The 21,352-nt window shown below is 43.4% G+C and overlaps 1 protein-coding gene across 1 annotated transcript in view; it reads left to right on the top strand.

Moving 5' to 3' along the window:
- KIF5C (kinesin family member 5C) overlaps positions 1 to 21,352 on the top strand; it is a 143,548-nt gene that overhangs the window by 62,053 nt on the left and 60,143 nt on the right. The window contains exons 5-10 of the mRNA XM_079782497.1: positions 3,705 to 3,753; positions 4,034 to 4,089; positions 4,804 to 4,891; positions 10,616 to 10,740; positions 13,866 to 13,970; positions 14,340 to 14,488. Coding sequence (XP_079638623.1) covers positions 3,705 to 3,753; positions 4,034 to 4,089; positions 4,804 to 4,891; positions 10,616 to 10,740; positions 13,866 to 13,970; positions 14,340 to 14,488 — 572 coding nt within the window. The remainder of the gene's footprint in view (positions 1 to 3,704; positions 3,754 to 4,033; positions 4,090 to 4,803; positions 4,892 to 10,615; positions 10,741 to 13,865; positions 13,971 to 14,339; positions 14,489 to 21,352) is intronic.

The following is a 21,352-nucleotide window of genomic DNA, read 5'->3' as shown; positions in this document are numbered from 1 at the left end:
TTGGGGTATATTCATTGGCACTTCTTTGTTTGCACGTGACTGAAAGCCACTTGTTTAAGCAAAAAGAGGAAGTGGTTCTAAGATAGAGAATCTGATAGCAGGCCTGGAGGGGACGGGTTGTGGAAAAACAAGAAATCCAGGTCCTACCTTTACTTTTTAACTTAAAAAAATTGAGTTATAATTCACATATCATAAAATTCACTCGTTTAAAGTATACAATTTGATAGTTTTTAGTTTCTTTCCAAAATTGTACAACGATGATCACTACCTAATTCTGGAGCATTTTATAACCTCACAAAGAAACACCACATTCATCATAGTCTCTGTATTTCTGCCTTCTTGCTTTCTTTGGTGTGTGTGTGTGTGTGTGTGTGTGTGTGTGTGTGTGTGTGTAGGTGTGTGTGTGTGTGTGTGGGTGTGTGTGTGTATGTGTGTGTGTGTGTGTGTGTGTGTGTGTGTGTGTGGGTGGGTGTGTGTGGGTGTGTGTGGGTGTGGGTGTGTGGGTAGGTGTGTGGGTAGGTGTGTGGGTGTGTGTGGGGGTGTGGGGGTGTGGGGGTGTGTGTGGTGGTGGTGGGGGGGTGCACCATGGCAGCCCCTGCTCCACATTCCCTTACTGCTAATTCCTAATTCCCCAGGAAGCTGGCTCACTGGCCCAGCCTGCAGTAGGTGATCCCCCAGCTCCAATTAGCTGTGTCCAAGATGCACATGGCTGTCTGGCCCCCACCATGGTGACTGGGGCAGGGTGGACAGGGGTGGGCAGTTCTAAGAAGATGTGGAACTGAGCAGATCAGTCAAGAGGCTGATCATCGGTGAAAGCTGAGACCTTATTCCACTAGTCCCACCATTTTAGAGTCGAGGAAATGGAAGTTCAAAGAAGTAGATCCAGATGTCCAAAGTTACATATCAAGTCATTGGCAGAGTTGAGATTAAGCTCTTGATCTGACCAGCACATGCAGTAACTTTTCCATTATATTAAAATTCTACCCTTTTTATTTCTGCCAAGTACCTTTCATAAATTATATAAAAACAAGGCAATGACTGCCCAATTATAAATTGCATCTGGCAAATCTTTTTCCTTATGTTCCCTTTGTTGGCTGAAGCAGCTTCTTGCCAGGGTTCTTTATATCTAAGGACACAGAAGCTTGTTGCTTTGATGGGATCAAGATTTAGGAGCTTAGTGCATCTTTAAGGCTGTTTGCATTTAAATACCTCCAACTGCTGTGGGGTTCTTAAGGGATAATCCTGGAATAAGATGTTAAACCAATTACTGCCCTCAAAATAGGGTCTCCCATTAGAATTTTATTAAGGTAAGAACAGCCCCAGCATGAAGGGGGAGGAGAAGAGGAACAACACCCAAGTCTCTAGGGCTGAATTTTACTGCCCAGGTTCCTGTCCTCTGTTTGTAGTTATGCTTACTTATTTCATACATAAAAGTTAGCTATGGACTACTCTATATTTTGGACTGAGTAGTGACAGGCCTAATCAAGAAAAAGGGGCTTGATTAAGGCAATATTAAAAATCTGTCCCTTAAAAGTAGGCCCCACAGTGATTTTAAACATTTCTGAATATGCATTTTCTTTTTTAAAATATATTTTATTGATATTTTTACAGAGAGGAAGGGAGAGGGATAGAGAGTTAGAAACATCAATGAGAGAGAAACATCGATTCAGCTGCCTCCTGCACACTCCCTACTGGGTATGTGCCCGCAGCCAAGGTACATGCCCTTGACCGGAATCGAACCTGGGACCCTTCAGTCCGCAGGCGGACGCTCTATCCACTGAGCCAAACGGGTTAGGGCTGAATATGCGTTTTCTTAATGCCAAACAATGCCTATTTATTTTTCTTTTACCTGGCCTCACAAAGTATTTGAAGTGACAAAAATGGCAAAATTAAAAGTCCCTGCCAAAAGCGGTCATTATCTGCTGTAGTAAAAAGAAATGAATAACTCAGATTCTCTTTCTACTTATATTAAATGTAGACAGGGTTCTAATGGCCAGATTTGGTAATATCTAGTTCAATGACTGCATTTTAGATGTACTTAATTTTATCTATAATCTATGGAAATAAGGGCACATGTTTAAAATCTCAAAGATACCAGAAACATCTTATTGAAAATCAGACAATTCTGGAATACATAGTACGGGTTGGAGCCAGGGTTGAGTTAGCTGCAGTCAGGGCTAAGTTAGGGAGAGAGATTTAAGATTAGAAGCCACAGGCCTATAGGATTCCAGGAATGGGAGCAGTGGGTCTTTCAAAGGTCACGTAGATGTATCCATAGCAGACCCGGTCAGTGACAGGAGTTTGACAGACATTTGAGCAGGCAGAGGTTGTTAGGGAGACAGACGACCTGGAGATGATGCTCAGATATAGATTCCAAGGTTCGAAGTTGGGACCCCAGATCTCAGAGATACTAGGAAGTCATGAGATACAGACAAAAGATGATGAACCATTGCCAGGTAATAAAGTCTTTGCTTGTTGCCTGATTAGAGGCAAGACTGGTCCAGAGCTGGGATGTGGAGGTGAGGATTCATCCCAACTTCACAACTATTTTTTTCAACTTTATTTTTAAAAATAATTCTTTAAAAATTCTTTATTGCTGAAAGTTTTACACATATATCCTTTTTCCCCCATTGACCTCTCCCCCCCAACACATGCCCCGCCCTCCTATAGTCTGTGTCCATTGGTCATGCATGGTTTAAAATAATTTTTTGTCCATTCCTTTGTTAAGATTTCCAAAAATACCCATGAACCTAAAAGAGAACATTTGGTCTGGGAGGCAGAAGGCATGTGTAGGCAGAATGGAAAATCCTATAGGGACTTTTTGACATCATCAAGTCTAATGGCTTCATTTAATAGATGGGAAAATTGGGGCCTAGGATCTTGGTTACACATGAATTAAATTTTCAAGATCATATTTGGTTAAAGTTGTTCTCAGACGTTAGCCATTGTATGGAGTTGAGAAGCTGATTCCTGGGTCCTGTTCTTTGAAATAGGAGGACTGCAGTCAGGTTTAGGCCTTTGCAGTTTGAACAAAGAGATGCTGATGTAGGTGGTGCTGGAGCTGAGGTTTGAGAGTAATTAATTGGAAGGCTTTCTTTCCCTCTTACAGGCTAGCTGTCTTTCATTAAATCACATTTTGTTCAAACCCTTCCTGGACTCCCTAAACCTGCCACTATCATGATTTCTCTCCCAGTTACTTTTCTGAGCTCTTATAGTTCTAAGTAAACTACCTTTACTACCCTCCCCACCTCCTTAAATGTTTGGGTCATGCTCCCACCCTAGTCAGATGAGGCTGTCAATGTCAGGCATAAGCTTAAGGCCTACTGATTTTTGACAATTCCTTGCAAAGAATGTTTTCTATTCCAGCTGTTGTCATTCCCAGAAGTTTGCTTGGTGCTCATTTAAAGTAAAAGCTAGTGTCCTCCTGTAAGTGGCTGTCTAGCACATGATGTAAATAGCACCTGGCTCGAACCATAGGGAGCTGTGATGAGCGGGGATGGCGAGTGGCCCACACTGAGCTGGCAAAGCGGCAAGCAGGGGATACAGGAGAGGCCGGGCTCCGCATGCTGTGGCTCTCAGTCTTCACTCTGGACCCCTCCTACTCTTCTTAGCTGATGCATGAAAAAAGCTTTTGTAAGTTCTAATAATGAATTTTTGTAATATAGTGAGGCATTTCTGTTTCAAACTTAATTTGTTTTTAACAGGTTTCCTATTTTGAGATCTACTTGGACAAAATCAGGGACTTACTCGATGGTAAGTAACCCAAATGCTTGTCCTTTATTTGTTCTGTAACTAAAGTGCAGGGAGATTGATCTGATGCATAGCATTTCTGCTTAAGGAATTAATGCAAGTGTATTAGAGGTGTTCTCTTGCCTTCAGACTGTCTGCTTATTCTCGTCCAAGGCTTAAACTTTCATATATATTGCAAAGAGATAGGTTTGCCTATCTTTTATAACAATTTCTATTTTTCCACCAATACAGGGTCTTTAACTTTTCTTTTCTTCTTTGCATGTCATCATTATTATCTCTATAGTATCCAAGACAAACTTGGCTGTTCATGAAGATAAAAACAGAGTCCCATATGTAAAGGTATGAGGAAGACTTGATTGATGTGCAATTAATTTATCTCCATTCACTGTCATAATAATTAGTACATAAGATGCCCAGAATATTACATATATAAAGCACATACAGATATTTAATCATGTTTCTTACATTTAAAATTCACCTGGTTAAAAAATAGACATTTAATGTCTTCAATCATATCACTCTATGTGAATGTATCACAGATGTCTAAGCCCATGCTGAGAATTGCAGAGTGAGCAGACATTTATTATTCACATTTAAAGGGGCTTTGGTATTGAGTATAGTCCTTTATACTTTGCTGTTAAGGGAAGCCTATTATAGCATTATGTAGCACTTCAAAGTGTCTAATTAAAGTTGGTGGCTAGATGGTAATAAATAAAGATGGAAGACAAAGCAAAACTTCATCTATTTCTTTTTCTGTCATTGATTTTCTTCTTTATTTCTGTCTTCGCTGCTGTTGAGTTTGAATGTGTACTCAAAAATCTAGGGAAATTCGGCTTCTTTTCTGGTTTATTTCTGTGTTTCCTAGGGGTTGCTCAGCCTTCTTTTTTAATGTAGAATTCAAGCCTTAGGCAAGGGGAGAAAAGTTGTTGGATCAGCCTTGCAGCCCTTCTCTTTCTCTGCACATCTAGAGGAGAAATGGGAATATATTTAGCTGTTTCAAGCATTGTTACTTTTCAGTATTTTCACAGTGAACCTGAACTGATTGTCTTGCAGGGGTGCACTGAGCGGTTTGTATCCAGCCCCGAGGAAGTCATGGATGTGATAGATGAAGGCAAAGCCAACCGGCACGTGGCTGTAACAAGTAAGCATGGTGTGGAGTTTCCTCCCCTCTAACTTTGGACACAAATGTCTGCCTACCCACCAGGAGGTCCATATGAAATAACGCCTGGGAAGGCGGATGAATGCAGTGACTGAGACGAAAACACAAGGGAAGTGCAGTGTATCTAGGCAGGCTGTGGGAAACAGCGCCTCCTGCTGTCCAGGGTACTCGGAAATATTGGGTGGGACTCATTGGAACCTGGCAACAGCCAAAGCCTGAACCATGGGGTAGCCAACCAACCGACCAACCAACCAACTTACCAGTCAAAGTGGGGGAAAGTAAACTTCTAAGTTTACTTATTTTAGCTATGTTATTGTTCAGGTATTTTTAAAAATCCTAACCGACAAATTCTACAGTCATACACAAGGAAAGAAACCATATTAGAGTCCTGCCCTCAGTATAAAAGGAAAAGGAAGGAGGAACTCAGAAAGTGGAGAGCATTATTGAAAACTTTTGATGCCTTGTTAACACATTCAGGCCAGCTTGGTTACTTTTCCTTTCCTTCCTTGCCTGTGCACACACAACAGGGAAGCAGGTCTACAGTGTTTGAATGGCAGAGGTTCCATGAAAAATGGGGGCTGTCCGTCTTAATCAGAGGGATATGGATGAATGAGAGTGACTTCCTGTGAAGACGAGCTGAAAGAGCTAAGGCTTTCTAGCTCAGAAGAGAGAAATAAATCTGGGGAGGACTGTGGACAATGCAGTATTTCTTAACATATGTAAAGGACTGACATTAGGAAACAGTCAACTTGCTTTGTTTGATCTGAATGGATAGACCCCCAGGACTGTCGAAGCTATAGGGCGGCAGATTTTGGCCTAGCTACTACAGGAACTCTAATCCTGCCCCAGATAAAGCCTGCCATCCAGAGAAGATGTGGGTTCCTGTATAGGTAGAAGAGAGACAGATATTGGTTGGTTGACTGATCTAGCCTCTTTAAGTCTCTCCCACCCAAGGTTCTATTATTCTGTGATCCAGCACTGTAATTCTTTACCTATTCTCTACCCCAAAAAACATATCACATGTTATTTATATATGTGGCAAATTTCATAGGGGAGCCTAGACTTGTGTACTTCTTTCTATTCTGCTTAACACACACAGACACACACACACACACACACACACACACACACACACTGATGCACATACATGAAAGAATGTAAGACTCATATACTTATAGTAATAGCATCGCTCATTTATAAATAAATTATTCACTTGGTTTCTTTTTTTTTTTTTTTTTTTTAAATATATTTTATTGATTTTTTACAGAGAGGAAGAGAGAGGGACAGAGAGCCAGAAACATCAATGAGAGAGAAACATCCATCAGCTGCCTCCTGCACACCCCCCACTGGGGATGTGCCCGCAACCAAGGCACATGCCCCTGACCGGAATCGAACCCGGGACCCTTCAGTCCGCAGGCCGACGCTCTATCCATTGAGCCAAACCGGCTTTGGCCTTTTCTTTCTTTTTTTTTAATTTTTTTTTTTATATTCACTTGGTTTCTTAAGCTGTTGTTAGTCATGAATTATTCATGACAAGCCATCTTGGCCCCTTGGTTCAGAACTTTTGGTCCAGAACATTACTATTTTTCTTATCATTTCAGTAAAGTGGTTTTTAAAATTATTGTGGTATAGTAAACATAACATAAAATTTACCATTTTAAGCATTTTAAATGTACAGTGGCAGTAAGTACATTCACAATGTTGTGCAGCCATCACCACTATTTACAGAATTTTGAAACTCCATGCACCCATTGAATAATAACTCCCTAGACTCTCTCCTCCCAACCCCTGGTAACCACCATTCTATTTTTCTGTCTCAGTGATTTTGACAATGAGGTACCTCATATAAGTGGAATGATACAAGTTCTTTTATGACTTGCTTATTTCACTTAGCGTAATGTCTTCAAGATTCATTCATGTTGTATCATGTTGGAATTTATTCTTTTTAAGGCTAAATAACATTGCACTGCATGTATGTATCACACTTTGTTTATCCATTCATTCATCCATAGATGGATACTTGTGTTGCTTCCATCTTTTGGCTACTGTGAATAGTGCTGTTTTGAACATCCTACCTAATAATAGACAAATATGCAAATTGACCATACCTCTGACACGCCCACAAGCCACACCCACCATCCAATCAGAGCAAGCATGCAAATTAATCCAAACCAAGATGGCTACAGCCACAGAGAGCAAGGTTTCCTAGGTAACAGAGGAAGCCAAGCTTTCCGCCTGCCCTTGCCAGGCCTAAGCCTCCACTCAAGCTACAAAGTTTCAATTATAGAAGGTAAACAAATTCAAACAAATGGCGGCAGAATGGAGCTTGAGAGAGCAGGCTAGGGTTGCCGCTGGCAACAGGGGAAGCAAAGCTTTCCGCACACCCTGGCCGGGCCCACCTGCTTAAGGCCACAAAGTTTCAATTATAACCCCAACAGAAATGGCTGCCGGCCTTGGAGGGAGCCCCAGGCTTGGCTCTGCTCCAGGCTACAAAGTTTCAATTGTAGAAGGAAAATAAATTCCAGATACCAGGGCCTCTGCTTGGGTTGCCAGGGGGCGTGGCCGGCCTGCAAACCACCACAAGCCCCTCGCTCAGGCCGCCCCACGCCCCAAGGGAACCCCCACCTGATCCGGGACACCCTTCAGGCCAAACCAGCTGGCCCCCACCCCTGTACCAGGCCTCTATCCTATCTAATAAAAGAGTAATGTGCAGATTGATCATCACTGCAACACACAATATAGCTGCCCCCATGTGGTCAAAGATCCTGCCCCCATGTGGACACAAGATGGCCACCACAAGATGGCCAGCAGGAGAGGGCAGTTGGGAGGCACCCGGCCTGCAAGGGAGGGCAGTTGAGAAGGACCAGGCCTGCAAGGGAGGGAAGTTGGAGGTGATCAACCCTGAAGGAGAGGGCAGTTAGGGGTGACCAGGCCGGCAGAGGAGGGAAGTTGGGGGCAAACAGGCTGGCATGGGAGTGGTTAGGGGGTGATCAGGCTGGCAGGCAGAAGCAGTTAGGGGCAATCAGGAAGGCAGGCAGACAAGCAGTTGGGAGCCAGCAGTTCTGGATTGTGAGAGGGATCCCATATTGGCGAGGGTACAGGCTGGGCTGAGGGACAACCCCCGCTCCGTGCACGAATTTCGTGCACCGGGCCTCTAGTGGATGTATAAATACCTGTCCAAGTTTCTGCTTTCTGTTCTTTTGGGTATATACCCAGAAGTAGAATTGCTGAATCATATGGTAATTCTATTTTTAAGGTTTTAAGAAACTGCCATACTGTTCCCTATAGCAGCTGCATCATTTGCATTCATATCAACACTATACAAGAGTTTCAGTTTCTCCACATCCTTGGTAACACTTACTATTTTCTGTTTGTTTTTGGTTTGCTTTAGTAGCCATCCTAATGGATGTGAAATGGTATCTCATTGTGGTTTTGATTAGTGATGTTGAGTATTTTTTCATTTGGTTATTGGCCATTTGTACATGTTTGGAGAAAATGTCTATTCAAGTCCTTTGCCCATTTTTAATTGGGTTGTTTATTTTTTGTTGTTGATTTGTAGGAGTTTTTTTATACATTGTGACTATCAATCCCTTATCAGATATATGATTTACAAGTATTTTTTTCTCATTCTGTGGGTTGCCTTTTTACTCCATTGATAGTGTCCTTTGATGCATAAAAATGTTTAAAAAAAATATATTTTTATTGATTTCAGAGAGGAAGGGAGAGGGAGAGATAGAAACGTCAGTGATGAGAGAGAATCACTGATCGGCTGCCTCCTGCACGCCCCCTATGGGGGATCGAGCCCGAAACCCAGGCACGTGCCCTTCACCAGAATCGATCCCAGGACCCTTCAGTCTGTAGGCCCATGCTCCATCCACTGAGCCAAACCAGCTAGGGTGATGCATAAAAGTTTTTAATTTTGATGAAGTCCACTTTATTTTTTTCTCTTGTTGCTTGCGTTTTTGTTGTCATTCCAAGAAATTATTGCCTATCCAGTGTCATGAAGCATTTCCCCTATGTTTTCTTCTAAGGGTTTATAGTTTTAGCTTTTACATTTGGGTCCTTGATCCTTTCTGACTTAATTTTTTTGTGTGACCCAAGGTAAGAGTCCAACTTCTTCTTCTTCTTCTTTTTTTTTTATATTGTGGATATTCAGTTTTCCCGGCACTATTTGGTAAAGAGATTGTACTTTCCCCACTGAATGATCTTGACACTCTTGTTGAAAATTATTTGACTGTATTATGTGAGGCTTTATTTCTGGGCTCTCTGTTGCATTGGTTTATATGTCTGTCTTTATGCCAGCACCATACTGTTTTGATTACTGTAGTTTTGTAGTAAGTTTTGAAATCAGTAAGTGAGAGACCTCCAACTCTGTTCGTTTTCAAGATTGTTTTGGCTCTTTGGGGTACCTTGAGATTCCATATGAATTAGGATAGACCTTTCTGTTTCTATAAAAAGCATCATTGATCCCAGCTGGCGTGGCTCAGAGGTTGAGCGTTGACCTAGAAACCAAGAGGGCATGGTTTGATTTCTGGTCAGGTCTTGATCCCCAGTGGGGGCATGCAGGAGGCAGCTGATCAATGATTCTCTTTCATCCCTGATGTTTCTAACTCTCTCCCCGACTCCTTTCCTCTCTGAAATCAACAAAAATAAATTTATATAAAAAAAGAAAAGCATCATTGAGATTTTGATAGAGATTACATTGAATCTGAAGATCACTTTTTATAGTATTGACAACTTATCATTCCAGTAAAGTGGTTTTTAAATTTATTAAATCTTCTAATCGATGAACACAAATGTCTTTTCATTTTTTGTCTTCTTTAATTTCTTTAGCAACATTTTGCATTTTTCAGTGTACAAGTCTTTTGCTTCCTTGGTTATTTATTCCTAAGTATCTTTTTTTTATTACTATTTTAAATAGAATTATTTTCTTAATGTCGTTTTTGGAATGTTCATTGTTAGTATGTAGAAATGCAACTTACTTTTATGTGTTGCTTTTGTATCCTGCTAGTTTGTTGAATTTATTCTAACATTTCTTTGTGTGTGGAATCTTCAGCGTTTTTTTCCATATAATGTGGTGAGGTGGTTTTAAGAAATGATTGTGAGTAGGGGTTGAATAAGACAGTCACTGGGGTCTCTGCCTGCCTGGTGAACAGAGACCAGGGAACGAAAAGATTTTTATATCCAGTACTCAGTCCTAATGCAGCATATTTAATCTTTGCACCTAGCATGGGTTATAGAAGAGGTGTATGTTTTAATCCATAATACTTCCTAAAGGAAGTTTATGACATTACTGGTAAGGCAGCACCACACGCACGAGGAAGATGGAGTACGTCAGGGACTGATCATGATGATGAAGGCTGAGGAGTTCAAGTGAGGCAGGGAAGGAGGCTGTGAGCGCCTCAGGAGCGGGTCAGCTGGTGTGGGTGCTGGCGGTGGGTCTCTCGGCGGGAGCGGACAATCTGTTACCTTAAATCATCGGCTAAGATTTTAGATTAATTTCTTTGCCACTTAAAGGTATTTAAAATCTTTCATTTCTGGAATGAGCATTGCTTTTAAGAAGAAATGGTGGTCTCAGATCATTTTTAAAATTGGCTTGACTTTAAGAAATGGAGCTATTAGATGATTTGTTGTGCTTTTCAGATGAGAGGCTGGCTACCTAAATGTATGTGTTCTTTGTAGAGCAGTAACTATTTTCCTTTTTAGACATGAATGAACACAGCTCTAGAAGTCACAGTATCTTCCTGATTAATATTAAACAAGAGAATGTAGAGACCGAGAAAAAACTCAGTGGGAAGCTTTATCTGGTTGATTTGGCCGGGAGCGAAAAGGTAATTGGTTCTTTATTTGTATCAGCTATAATCTCCCCCTGTTATTTGCTTCACTGTGCAATGGTATAATTTTTATGCCTTTCTATTTCCTGGTTTTAAAGAGCTTTTAAAGTTTCTGATGTTGTGCCAAGATGTTATTAAATTTAACCTTTGCTTCCCTGCTCCTCTTTCCTGGTCCTGAAGTCCCTGTTCACGTCGTGGGGTGCTTTGAATGCCAACTCTGATTTATGCCTAATGGGCTCTGAAGATGACATTAGGCAAGTGTTGGGGTGAACTTAGCTTGGCAGTGAGCATTCGCAAATCTGCCTTTGCCAAGCCCTTCTGAGAAAAGGGAAGCGCTCCGTGTTGTTCCAGACGCAAATTGGCCAGGGAAGGGCATTGCGTTGGAATGTGGCGGTCCTGCCTCGGCAGGTGTGTTGCTGATGGAAGATCGGGAGTCTGGGTCTCTCCCCCCTTCCCTGCTTCTCTCTGCAGTCGTGTGGAGACGTTGCCTCACATGGGCAGCCTCACTTCTTCCTTCAGGCTATGGGGCTACGAGCCCCAGCCCTTCTCTGGTTTTGTCAGGGCTCTGGTTAGGCATCTGTATCCTGTCCCATGCTCTCCCAGGCCCTGGCTGAGGCCATACTCCAGACTGAATAAGCTTCCAGAACCTTCTACCTGCCCCCACCAGCCTCACTTCCATGGCGGCTCCAGACGCTCCTGCTGCCACACCCTGGCTTGGGGACTCTGCCCTCCTTGGGGGACACCACCCTCATCACTGCCATTGTGCTCACGGTCCCCAATCAGGGCTGGCCCCGGAGCTCAGTCAATCTCCTGGACTGTGTCATTGATCCCCACTTAACTGCACCCCGCTACTGAGGGGCCAGACGCCACTTTATGGCCACTAATATCCCTGTAAGTGATGGCTACTTGCATTGTTCTCATGTATGCACATGTAAAGCCGTGAGCAGAAAGTCACCTGGATTTTCTTGGTTGGAAATCTAAAATTTTATTGGCATGGGTTTGTAACTTTAAACAGACCCACCAGAATGGGAATGCAGAGCAGCATTGCTTAGTTCCAAACTGACCATCGGCAGCTAGGATCCATTTTGTTGCCACATCAACTGTATGGGTCCCCACAAGGAGTCCAGTCCCCCTTCGCTCTTCCCAAGCTGGTCCCCTTTCCCCTTTGGAGCATAGGGATGAGTACTCAGGGCCCAAGTACTGTCCTCTGCACAGGGCCGGTGGTTCTTGCTGATGATATTTACGAGACATTTGAGATTCGTGGTCCCATGCCGTTCTTCCTGCTCACGCCTGTTTTCCTTCGCCCTAGATGCATCTACACGGATGTGTCAGTGTGATCTAGTGGAACAGAACTCCGAGCTTTACTCCCTGATTCCTCTAAGTGGTCTTCTTCCCTTAGGCTGGCGATTGCACATCCCTGGATCATAAATTTCCCTCGTCTGGAAGAGGAGGGAGTTGTACCTGTCCTGCATATTTCATGGAGTTAAGGCGCTTCAATATGAAAGCATCTTAACGCCATGTGAATAGACTGTATTGTTTGTGGCCCATCAGCTGTATTAGTTCTCTATCTGTAAGCAGGGGTGCCCACACACACAATTCCCAGAGAGATGAGAATCTATCCTATTTGAAAAAATCTACCCCTGGACATGCATTCATCTCTGTTGTTAGGAGTTTCTCCTTTATACATAATTGAAACCCGTCTTTGTGCAGTTAAAAATTATTTCCCACTTTTCTCTCTGTAGACAGCAGCTGCTGACCCGGCACCGTCCGTCCAGTCAGCAGAGCTATGAATCATGTTGAGTTCCCCTTTTTTCTAGCATCTGTGAACTGCTCTCTCCCGACAGCAAATACTGTAAATACTAAATTACCAGCAATAACACAGCAGAGGAGGAACTGTGTGCGCTCCCTCTGGCTGCAGAGGGAAAAAGACAACTTCTCGATGTAATATACATTTTCTTGACTTTTTATACCTAAACTAAACATGTTGATGACACAGTAGCCATTTTTGTAAAGAGCTCTAGTGGAGTGTTTCCAAGATGCTGACTATTTTCAAGTCCACCAGAGTTTGGAAGGCGGGAAGCGTGCTGCCTGGGGGTTTGTCCTCTGTGCTTGTCCCTCTTCCTGGTCTCGCATGGCCCAAGTATCGTGCTGCCCTGGCCAGCGTATTCCATCCAAGTGCAATAATACAAACTGCACCTTTTTTTGGACTTCTGCTGGCCTGTTTTAATTCCTGTATGTAAATGTGATTTTTCAGAAGTTGATTTTAAACTTTTTCCATGCTCTTCATCTAAACTATTAATTTTAATTAAAGTTGTGTTAATGACTAAAAAAAAATAGTGTTTTTCCTTATTTTAAAATTTTATTGATTTTTTTTTTAGACAGAGGAAGGGGGAGAGAGAGAGTAAAAGGGAGAGAGAGAAACATCAATGTGAGAGAGACACATTAGTCGGTTGCCTCTTGCACACATCATGACCAGGGACAGAACCCACAACCTGGGTATGTGTCCTGACCGGGAATCAAACCTGCCACCTTTTGGTGTATGGGAGGACTCTCCAACCAACTGAGCCACACTGGCCAGGGCAGGTTTTTTTTTTCTCTTGGATAATTATACCTTTCTTCCTTGCTATGGTTCAGTGAGGAAGAAACAGAGAGAGTCTGGACAGCCTCCTCTTGTCCTTTGCCTGAAGTTGGAGCTCATGGTTTACACATTCCCAACATGTCCATTCACTGTGGCCCAGACAGCGTTTGCTCCTCCAGCTCCCCCGGAGTGGAGGCTGCGGCTCAGTGTCCCAGGGCCCGGCCTTTTCCCAGTGACAGCACTTCAGAGCCTGCTTTTCCTGGATGATGTCCCCGGGGAAGCATCCGCAGCCCCACCACTGGAGGCTTTCCAGCCATCCCCCTAAAGCTAATCGAGAGGAAAATGACAAGCGAGAGAGCAAATCCCCAGCCTCTGGCACAAGGGAAGGTTTTTATCAGTGTGATCCTTACTTACTTTTCCTTCGCCTTGTATTTCAGGAGCCAGGAGGATTCACCGCCCCTGCCTGCCCCTTTGCCCTCCTGTGAATTGGAATTTTCTACTGTGCTTTCCTGTCCTGTGCAGCTCACTGCTCTCTCTCTCTTAGGTCAGCAAAACTGGTGCCGAGGGAGCTGTTCTCGACGAAGCTAAAAATATCAATAAGTCTTTGTCTGCTCTTGGAAACGTGATCTCTGCCTTGGCAGAAGGGACCGTAAGTGATCGTGGCCCCATCTATTAAATGATATCATGAGAAGTCGCCTGTTTGGGTCTGTGTGCTCTTTGCCACACACTCTAGAGATGTGCTTGTTTTGGTTTGGAAGGGACAGAGGGAATCTTGGTTGAGGACACCTTGCTTGCTGGGGGATCTGGTCCATTAAAATGTGTGAATGGAAATGCTCATTTCCTGTGACCCAGGTCCCAGAATGGGCATGCTAAACTTTGGCAAGATCCAAAGACCAGGCAACACATTCTTATTTCACACGTGTTTCTAAGCCCAGTGTCCTCAAAACTAACTTGCTTGCCTCTGTGTTTTTTCTTTGAATGGGCTGTCACAACCAATACTTTTTCTTTTCCTAAATAGAAAACACACGTGCCGTATCGGGACAGCAAGATGACGCGGATTCTTCAGGACTCTCTGGGTGGGAACTGTAGAACTACTATTGTGATTTGCTGTTCTCCTTCTGTCTTCAATGAAGCTGAGACCAAATCTACATTGATGTTTGGACAAAGGTGGGTGTGGTCTTGCTACTCACGCTGGGACCTGGATTATAGGAAGGGCAAGGGGCTAGTGTCGGAGAGGAAATAGAGAGAAGGGGGCAAGTAGCTTGTTACTAAATTGCATCTAACAGGTGATCTGTAAACTTGGGGCATCACTTATTGAAGCCAAAGGAATAATCATGTTTTAAAATAATGGGCAGGGATATGCCAATTAAAGGTATGATGTTAAAAAACAACACTCAAACTTACGATAGATGTGATTGTTGGTAATTCAGTGGAGTGTTGCTTTTGTTCTTCTTGGAATTAAGTCTGAATCCCAGGCTCTGGCCAGGTAGTTCAGTTTGTTAGAGCATCATCCTGATATGCCGAGGTTGTTGTGGTTTGATCTTCAGTAAGGGCACATATAAGAAGCAATCACTGAATGCATAAATAAGTGGAACAACAAAAATCCATCTCTCCCCCCCACCCTCTCTCTCTCTCTCGCTCTCTCTCTCTCCCCCTGCCCCTTCCTCTCTTTAAAATCAAGAGTAAAAAGAAAAAAATCTGCCTCTCAGGTTCACAGGTTTTCAAACGTATACAACTCACGATTGGTAACTAACTACCTTTAACTCCAATATTTGAAATTCATTGCAGAGGTGCTGATAGCACACCAGAAACTTGGAGGAATGTAGAGTAGTTGCATAAGTATTCAAATGGGGGAAGGAAGCCTCGTACTAACCCTGGGGTAGGAGGTAAGAATATATATTGAGGAAAGGGCAAAACAGCAGCCACCTTCTCGCCTTCAAAATGCCCATGTGAGATTTCCTAGATGTCTGGGCAGTGGTAATAGGCAGGCAGCAGAGACACCTCAGTAACCCTGAAACAACGTTCACGTGTGTGGATTAGTTCATACCATCCTTTCCTTTCTTGCCCGCCCCTAGGCCTAACCTGCAGTCATGGTCCCTCCGTTCTAGGTGTTAGCCCCATCCTCCCAGCCGGTGACCTCAGGTGCTAGTTCCCAGAATGCTTGGATGCTATGGATTTGGGTGATCTGAGCATCTTTAGTGCTCAGTGGGCTGAGCCGGGACCTCCAGTTGGGAGATGTGAATTCCACTGCTGTCATTCCCTTTAATTCGGAACACTTGTGTGATCTTCAGACTAGTGACCAGCTCCCCGTGGGCTTTAGCTGCTTCATTTTTAGATGGCTGTACAGAGCACCCCCTCTACCTTCCTCCCGGGAGTACGTTGTTTAGTTATACTCAAGAAGTAGTTTAAGATCCCTAGAGAAAGGACAGATGGGGGTGGGCATTCTGTATGGGAAATTGTGGCTTGTTTAAACTGCATTAAACCCCAGTCATTTCCTGAGCCCTCAACAGAACATAGAATTACACAGTCATGGCACCTGTGGGATGTCTAAGTAAATAATAATTACACTGAAATGTTGTAGAACTAATATATCTTTTAAACTGGGTGTGGGTCCTTTACTTCCTCTCAGATCACTTCCTTGATTAGCCAAATGCTTAGCTCACTGGATGGCAGAAGGATGGCACCTTCTTTTATAAATGAGTATTTGCTATGGGCAACATAGAATGCTATGCTGATCACCCTGCCTGCCCTGCTCCCCCAGCTTCTTAAACTTAGTAACAGTTTCCTCTGAAGACATGTGTGAGCAAACCAGCATCAACTGCATTTAGAAAGGAAACATCTCTACAAAAATTCTTACCGGCAAAGCAAAAATCACTGAGCCTAGCAAGCCAGAGTCGTGCTAGGGCATTGCGCTGTCTCTCTCAAGGTTGCTGCTGTCAGTGGGCACTTGCAGCTGTCTATAGGAAGAGTTTAAGGAACAAGTCCAAATGGTTAGTTTTCTTCTGATCTTAGTGAGATAGTCATTATCATAGTCATCATCACCGGCACTTTTTATTAGGGCCTAGTCACGCCAGGCATGTCAACATCCTCCTAGAAATTTTACTAGGTACGCGGAAATTGAGGCTGAGGTTCAGAGCCATTAGGTATGGTGCCTGAGACCACACAGCTGGTAAATGACTAAAGATGTCGGATATCATAGGGTGGAGACTGTATTATTTGACTCGTAGCTTCTTACATCCAGGGTGCTGATCAGGAACCTTGATGAGCATGGGCCCCTGAGATCAGTGACTCCAGGTTTGAAGCTAAGTTCTGCTATGACCCATTCTCTCTCCTCTCTCTCCATCTCTCTCTCTCTCTCTCTCTCTCTCTCTCTCTCTCTCTCTCTCTCTCTCTCTCTCTCTCCTCTGTCAGCCTCGCCTGTAGGAAGAACTGTAATAACACCCAGTTCTGAGAATTGTTGGGAGGATTAGATGAGTTGCTTCCGGTTTTACTTAGCACAGGGCTGGCATGTAATCGGCATTCAGTGATCTCAAGTTCCCCTTTCCATCCGTCTTAAACCGTCTGTGACAATTGGATGCGCTGAGGCTTGGGAAAGGCATGGTAATATACGGGGTAGGACTATAATATGACGGACAGGACCAAATGATGTGGAATTAGAATTAAGTTTCAAGAATGAATGATTAAGTAAATACTGCTGATAATTTGGGATTCCAGGCATGCGAATTATATTTTCAAATGAAATAGGTTGGCCTCTAGTCTTTTGTCAGGGTCATCTGGATACTGAGCTCCATGAGGGCAGGGACTAGGTTTATGATTGACCTCAGTTGTCCCAACAAGAGCCCAGCACCAGTAGCACACACTAGGTGGTCAGTGAATAGGTGTTTATCAAATGAATGAACAGATGAATTTAATTTGGACTGTGTAGGATTCATAGAACATAAGGGCATTGGCTGAACTGTGACACCATTGTGTCCAAAAGTTTGGCTGTGTTTAGATCTGGTTTGTTTTCCAGCCTATAATTAGAAATGTATGAGGTTTTGTTCCATGCCCTCTATCTCCGAGTTGCTTAATGGATTCTTCAAGGACATCTAACTTCTCTGTGGGGCCACTACCTGCTTTATTGTTAAATATATGCATTGAACCCAATTACACAGCAGACACGAGTCTGAACATCGGATTAGACATGGCATCTGATAGCTAATGAGATTAAGCACTTTGAACTCAGACAAGACTGCCGGGCACATCTCAAATTCAGTGTAACGAGTGTTCATTATATTCTTGTTGCAGGGATGGCCAAACCTTAGGGCAGCATGAGATGCCACAGTTATTCCTACGCAGTCTTTCAAGGACAGGAAGAAAGTCCATGTTTGTTGCTAGGCTATACTGTATTGATGCTCTGAAGAAAGCAATAGTATATCCTTTGAAGCAGTAGGAACATGGTACGGTCCACAGGGGCCCGAGGGCAGCCTACCAAGTCAGCACTCTCCAAGATTCTAGATTAGGTCCTGGAATTTAAAGGGAAAAATTCTCTATGTCTGTTTCCTGCTTTCAGTGAGGAAGCCTGGCTCCTATATGGTCAGGCCTGTCCCTTTCAGTCCCAGAACGCCCAGCATTGTGCTAGTTAAGCAGTAGAAGCCCTTCTCTGTGTCCTCAAAGAGCTTTGAATTTAGTGGAGGAGGCAACATGTGAATTTCCAGACAGCAGAGTGTCAAAAAGCTGGGCTGTACGGGAAAGCTGAGTGTTCCTGCTAGAGGGATAGGACACTCAAATTGGAGCCCTCCCATTGATCTTTTATTCTTCTGGCTCCCAGCCTTTTATTTTTCAGTCTTCAATTACTCTTCCCACGTACTTTTATAGCACTATTCGAAAAGGATATTTATAAGTTTTAGGAGTATGAGCTGAGAGGGAAAAAGGAGACATATGTAGTCCTTTAAACAATAAAGAATAAAATAAAAAAAAGAAGTATGAGCTGAAATCACCCAATTATCTGGGAAGCCTATTTAATGGACCTTGATTTGGGGTGGTAATGAGGGAAAAGGGAGCCCTGAGGGGACAGGCCAATCAGTTTAGAGAATTAGCACATCTTTGGCACCAAGAGTTTTGATTGATCCAGTATGAATAATTTAAAGGTTTATTTGTATGTGGAATGTGGAAGAATTGATAATTTAGGGAGAGTAATATTCTTTCTTCTTTTCCTAATGTGTTCTTTGTTGTTAATTGCATGCTCAGTTTAGTGGCAGCTGGATCAGGCAGAGCAAAAGCCTGAGTGGGGTGCATGCAAAATTCATGTCACCAGAGAGTGATAGCAGGTTCCCTGCAGGGCTGGAGCGAGCACTTTGGCCAATGCAGACACTTGAATACACTTTTGACATAAAATGAAAAAGACCCAAATCACCCCCTGCTGGGGGCCCTGTAGCTGAAGCACCATTAGGGTTAATTACAGCTCTTGAAGGGACAGATACTATGGATGACAAGTTTGAGTGGAGACCAGATTCTCATCCAGGTTGGTCACTTCTTAATGTTTCTTGGAGACTAGAGCTTTTCAGAAGATAAAAGTTAAAGCTTTTAATTTCTCCTTCCCTACGTCCCCCACTTACAAGCAGGGAAATGGCCTTACCAGGAAATGGGAAGGCAACTTGTAGCAGTCACGTTTCCAGAAGAAGGTTAGGAGTTTTATCTGGGAACTAGGATTCAGAGCAAACTGAAAGGTGTGACAGTTTTGTGTGTCAACCTGGCTAGGCTGTAGTAGCCGATTATTTAATCAAACACTAATCTAGGTGCTGCTATGAAGGTATTTTGTAGATGTGGTTAACATCTACTACCATCAGTTGACTTAGTAAAAGCACATTAGAAATCTTGCCATTTGCGACTACATGGACGGACCTTGATGGTTTTAAGTCAGACAAAAATTAACAAAAATCATATGATTTCACTTATATGTGAAATATAAAACAAAAACAAAACAAACGAATAAACAACAAAAAATAATAAAAAACAAACAGGCAGATAAAAGATGGGTGGTTATCGGTAAGGGGGCTGGAGGGAGGTTGAAATGGTAAAGGGAGTCAGCTGTGTGGTAACGGGTGGAGGCATTTGGTGTGGTGAGCACAGTACAGTGTGTACCGGTGTAGAATTATAATGTTGCATGCCTGAAACTTAAATAATGCTGTAAAACTATCTTACCTCAATTTAAAAAAAACCTCAAAAAAAAGTAAAGCACATTACCCTCCATGATACACCAATCATTCGAAAGCCTTAAGGACAAAAATGGGAGTTTCTCAGAGAAGTTCTGCCCTGAGACTGCAGCATCCATTTCTGCCTGCGCATCCAGTCTCCTGGCCTGCCCTATGGCTCCCAGACTTGCCAGTCCCACAATCATGTGAGCCCAGTTCTTTAGATAAGTAAATAAGTGTAAGAAATGTAAGCTATAGCTTGTATATCTTAGGGTATATGATATGTATATGATATCTATCTATCTACCTACCTACCTACCTACCTACCTACCTATCCATCATCTCTCTCCATATCTGTCCTGTTGGTTCTGTTTCTCTTGAGAACCCTGATTGATAGAGAAGGCTGCTTCACCACCCTCTCCCACCCCACAGTGGGAGGATCTCAGTCTCTCTCATACATACGGGCACACCATTCACAGTGCAGAATCACACATTACAGATGTACCCTGTGCATTGCCGGTGTGGGCTTGTCTGGAGCTCCTTGTTCAAACGCCAGCACTGTCCTGAACATCTGGAGCGGGAAGGAGAATGCTGAGAACAAGAGGACAGGAAAGTGCCAAGAACAAACGTCTTCCTGGCTCTTCCACACAGGACAAGATGCTTAGAAGAAGCTCCAATGATACATAGTCAGTAATTATTTAGGACTGACTATGGCCAGAAAGTACGAGTATAGGCAATTTTTGAGGAATTAGGTGGAGATTGGATTAATCAGGACGCAGAGGAATGTGAACCAAGTGGTTCTAGGACTTACCTTCCTCTACAGGGTTGATTCAAGTGCCCAGCTATGAGGATGCCTGTAGAGGGTCGTCATGTACGGGGACTTAACCTCGCTGGTGGAAGTGGACACGATCAGCAGTCTTAGAAGTCTGGCCATATGCTTCTGAACATGTGAACCACAAATTCAGTGAGAGAGGGACCCAGAGGTGCTGGCGCGGAAATAACAGTGCTGCTCAAGGGCAGGGCGGCAAGGTCTCCCTCCTCCTGTTCCTTAGTGATCACGTCCGCAGAGTCCTTTTCTGGCTTCACTGTCTCCGTATGGGGGTCTGGGTGGAAGATGTTCTGTGACCTCTGCCCTGCCTGCTGTGCTTGGCCTTCCTTCTCCAAAGGTGGTTAACATTCATTAGCTTTGAGGTCTTTTAAAAATGGGGTCCTAGTTCCCTCCCTACCGGGAGAAGATATTTGGGCAAACCTAGATTATCTATTACGTGGTGTTTCTGAAACATGTTGAAACAAAGAAAATGACAAAACAGATCTCTGATCATTATACTTTGTGCTTAGTCCTGCTGTTAGGTTATAAACCTGAGATTAATGAAGGTTCTTTTCCTGAGTGGCCTTTGGTTAGGACAGTGATGGGCAACCTTTTGAGCTTGGTGTGTCAAACTTCGCCAAAAAACTGAGCATAACTCGGGTAGTGTGTCACTTTGAGGAAAAAAAACATTATTTCGCAAATGTTTCATCCTCAGGAGCAGCAAATGTTTCATCCTTGGCATGCGGCCGCCTCAGAATTGAACCTGGGACCTTTCAGTGCTGACACGCGTGTCATAGGTTCGCCATCACTGGGTTAGGAGTTGACTCAGTGTCTGCTGTGGTTATAACTGTGGAGCAGGCATTTATTTGTGCATCTTGGAGCCTCTGGTTGAAACCTGAGGGCTTTGGAAATGAATGCCTAGGAAACTGTTGTGCTCCTTTGTGAGTGATCAGGTCACGTTGGATTAATCAAACGTCACAGTGAGACTGACCCATTGACGCGTAAAGGGCATTAATTTCTTGCCTCTTTCCATGCAGGGTCACTTTGGGT

Source organism: Cnephaeus nilssonii (assembly GCF_951640355.1).
Source record: "Cnephaeus nilssonii genome assembly, chromosome: 10".
NCBI lineage: Eukaryota > Metazoa > Chordata > Mammalia > Chiroptera > Vespertilionidae > Cnephaeus > Cnephaeus nilssonii.
The sequence above is the reverse complement of the archived record's forward strand: the minus strand, read 5'-3'. Positions and strand labels throughout refer to the sequence as shown.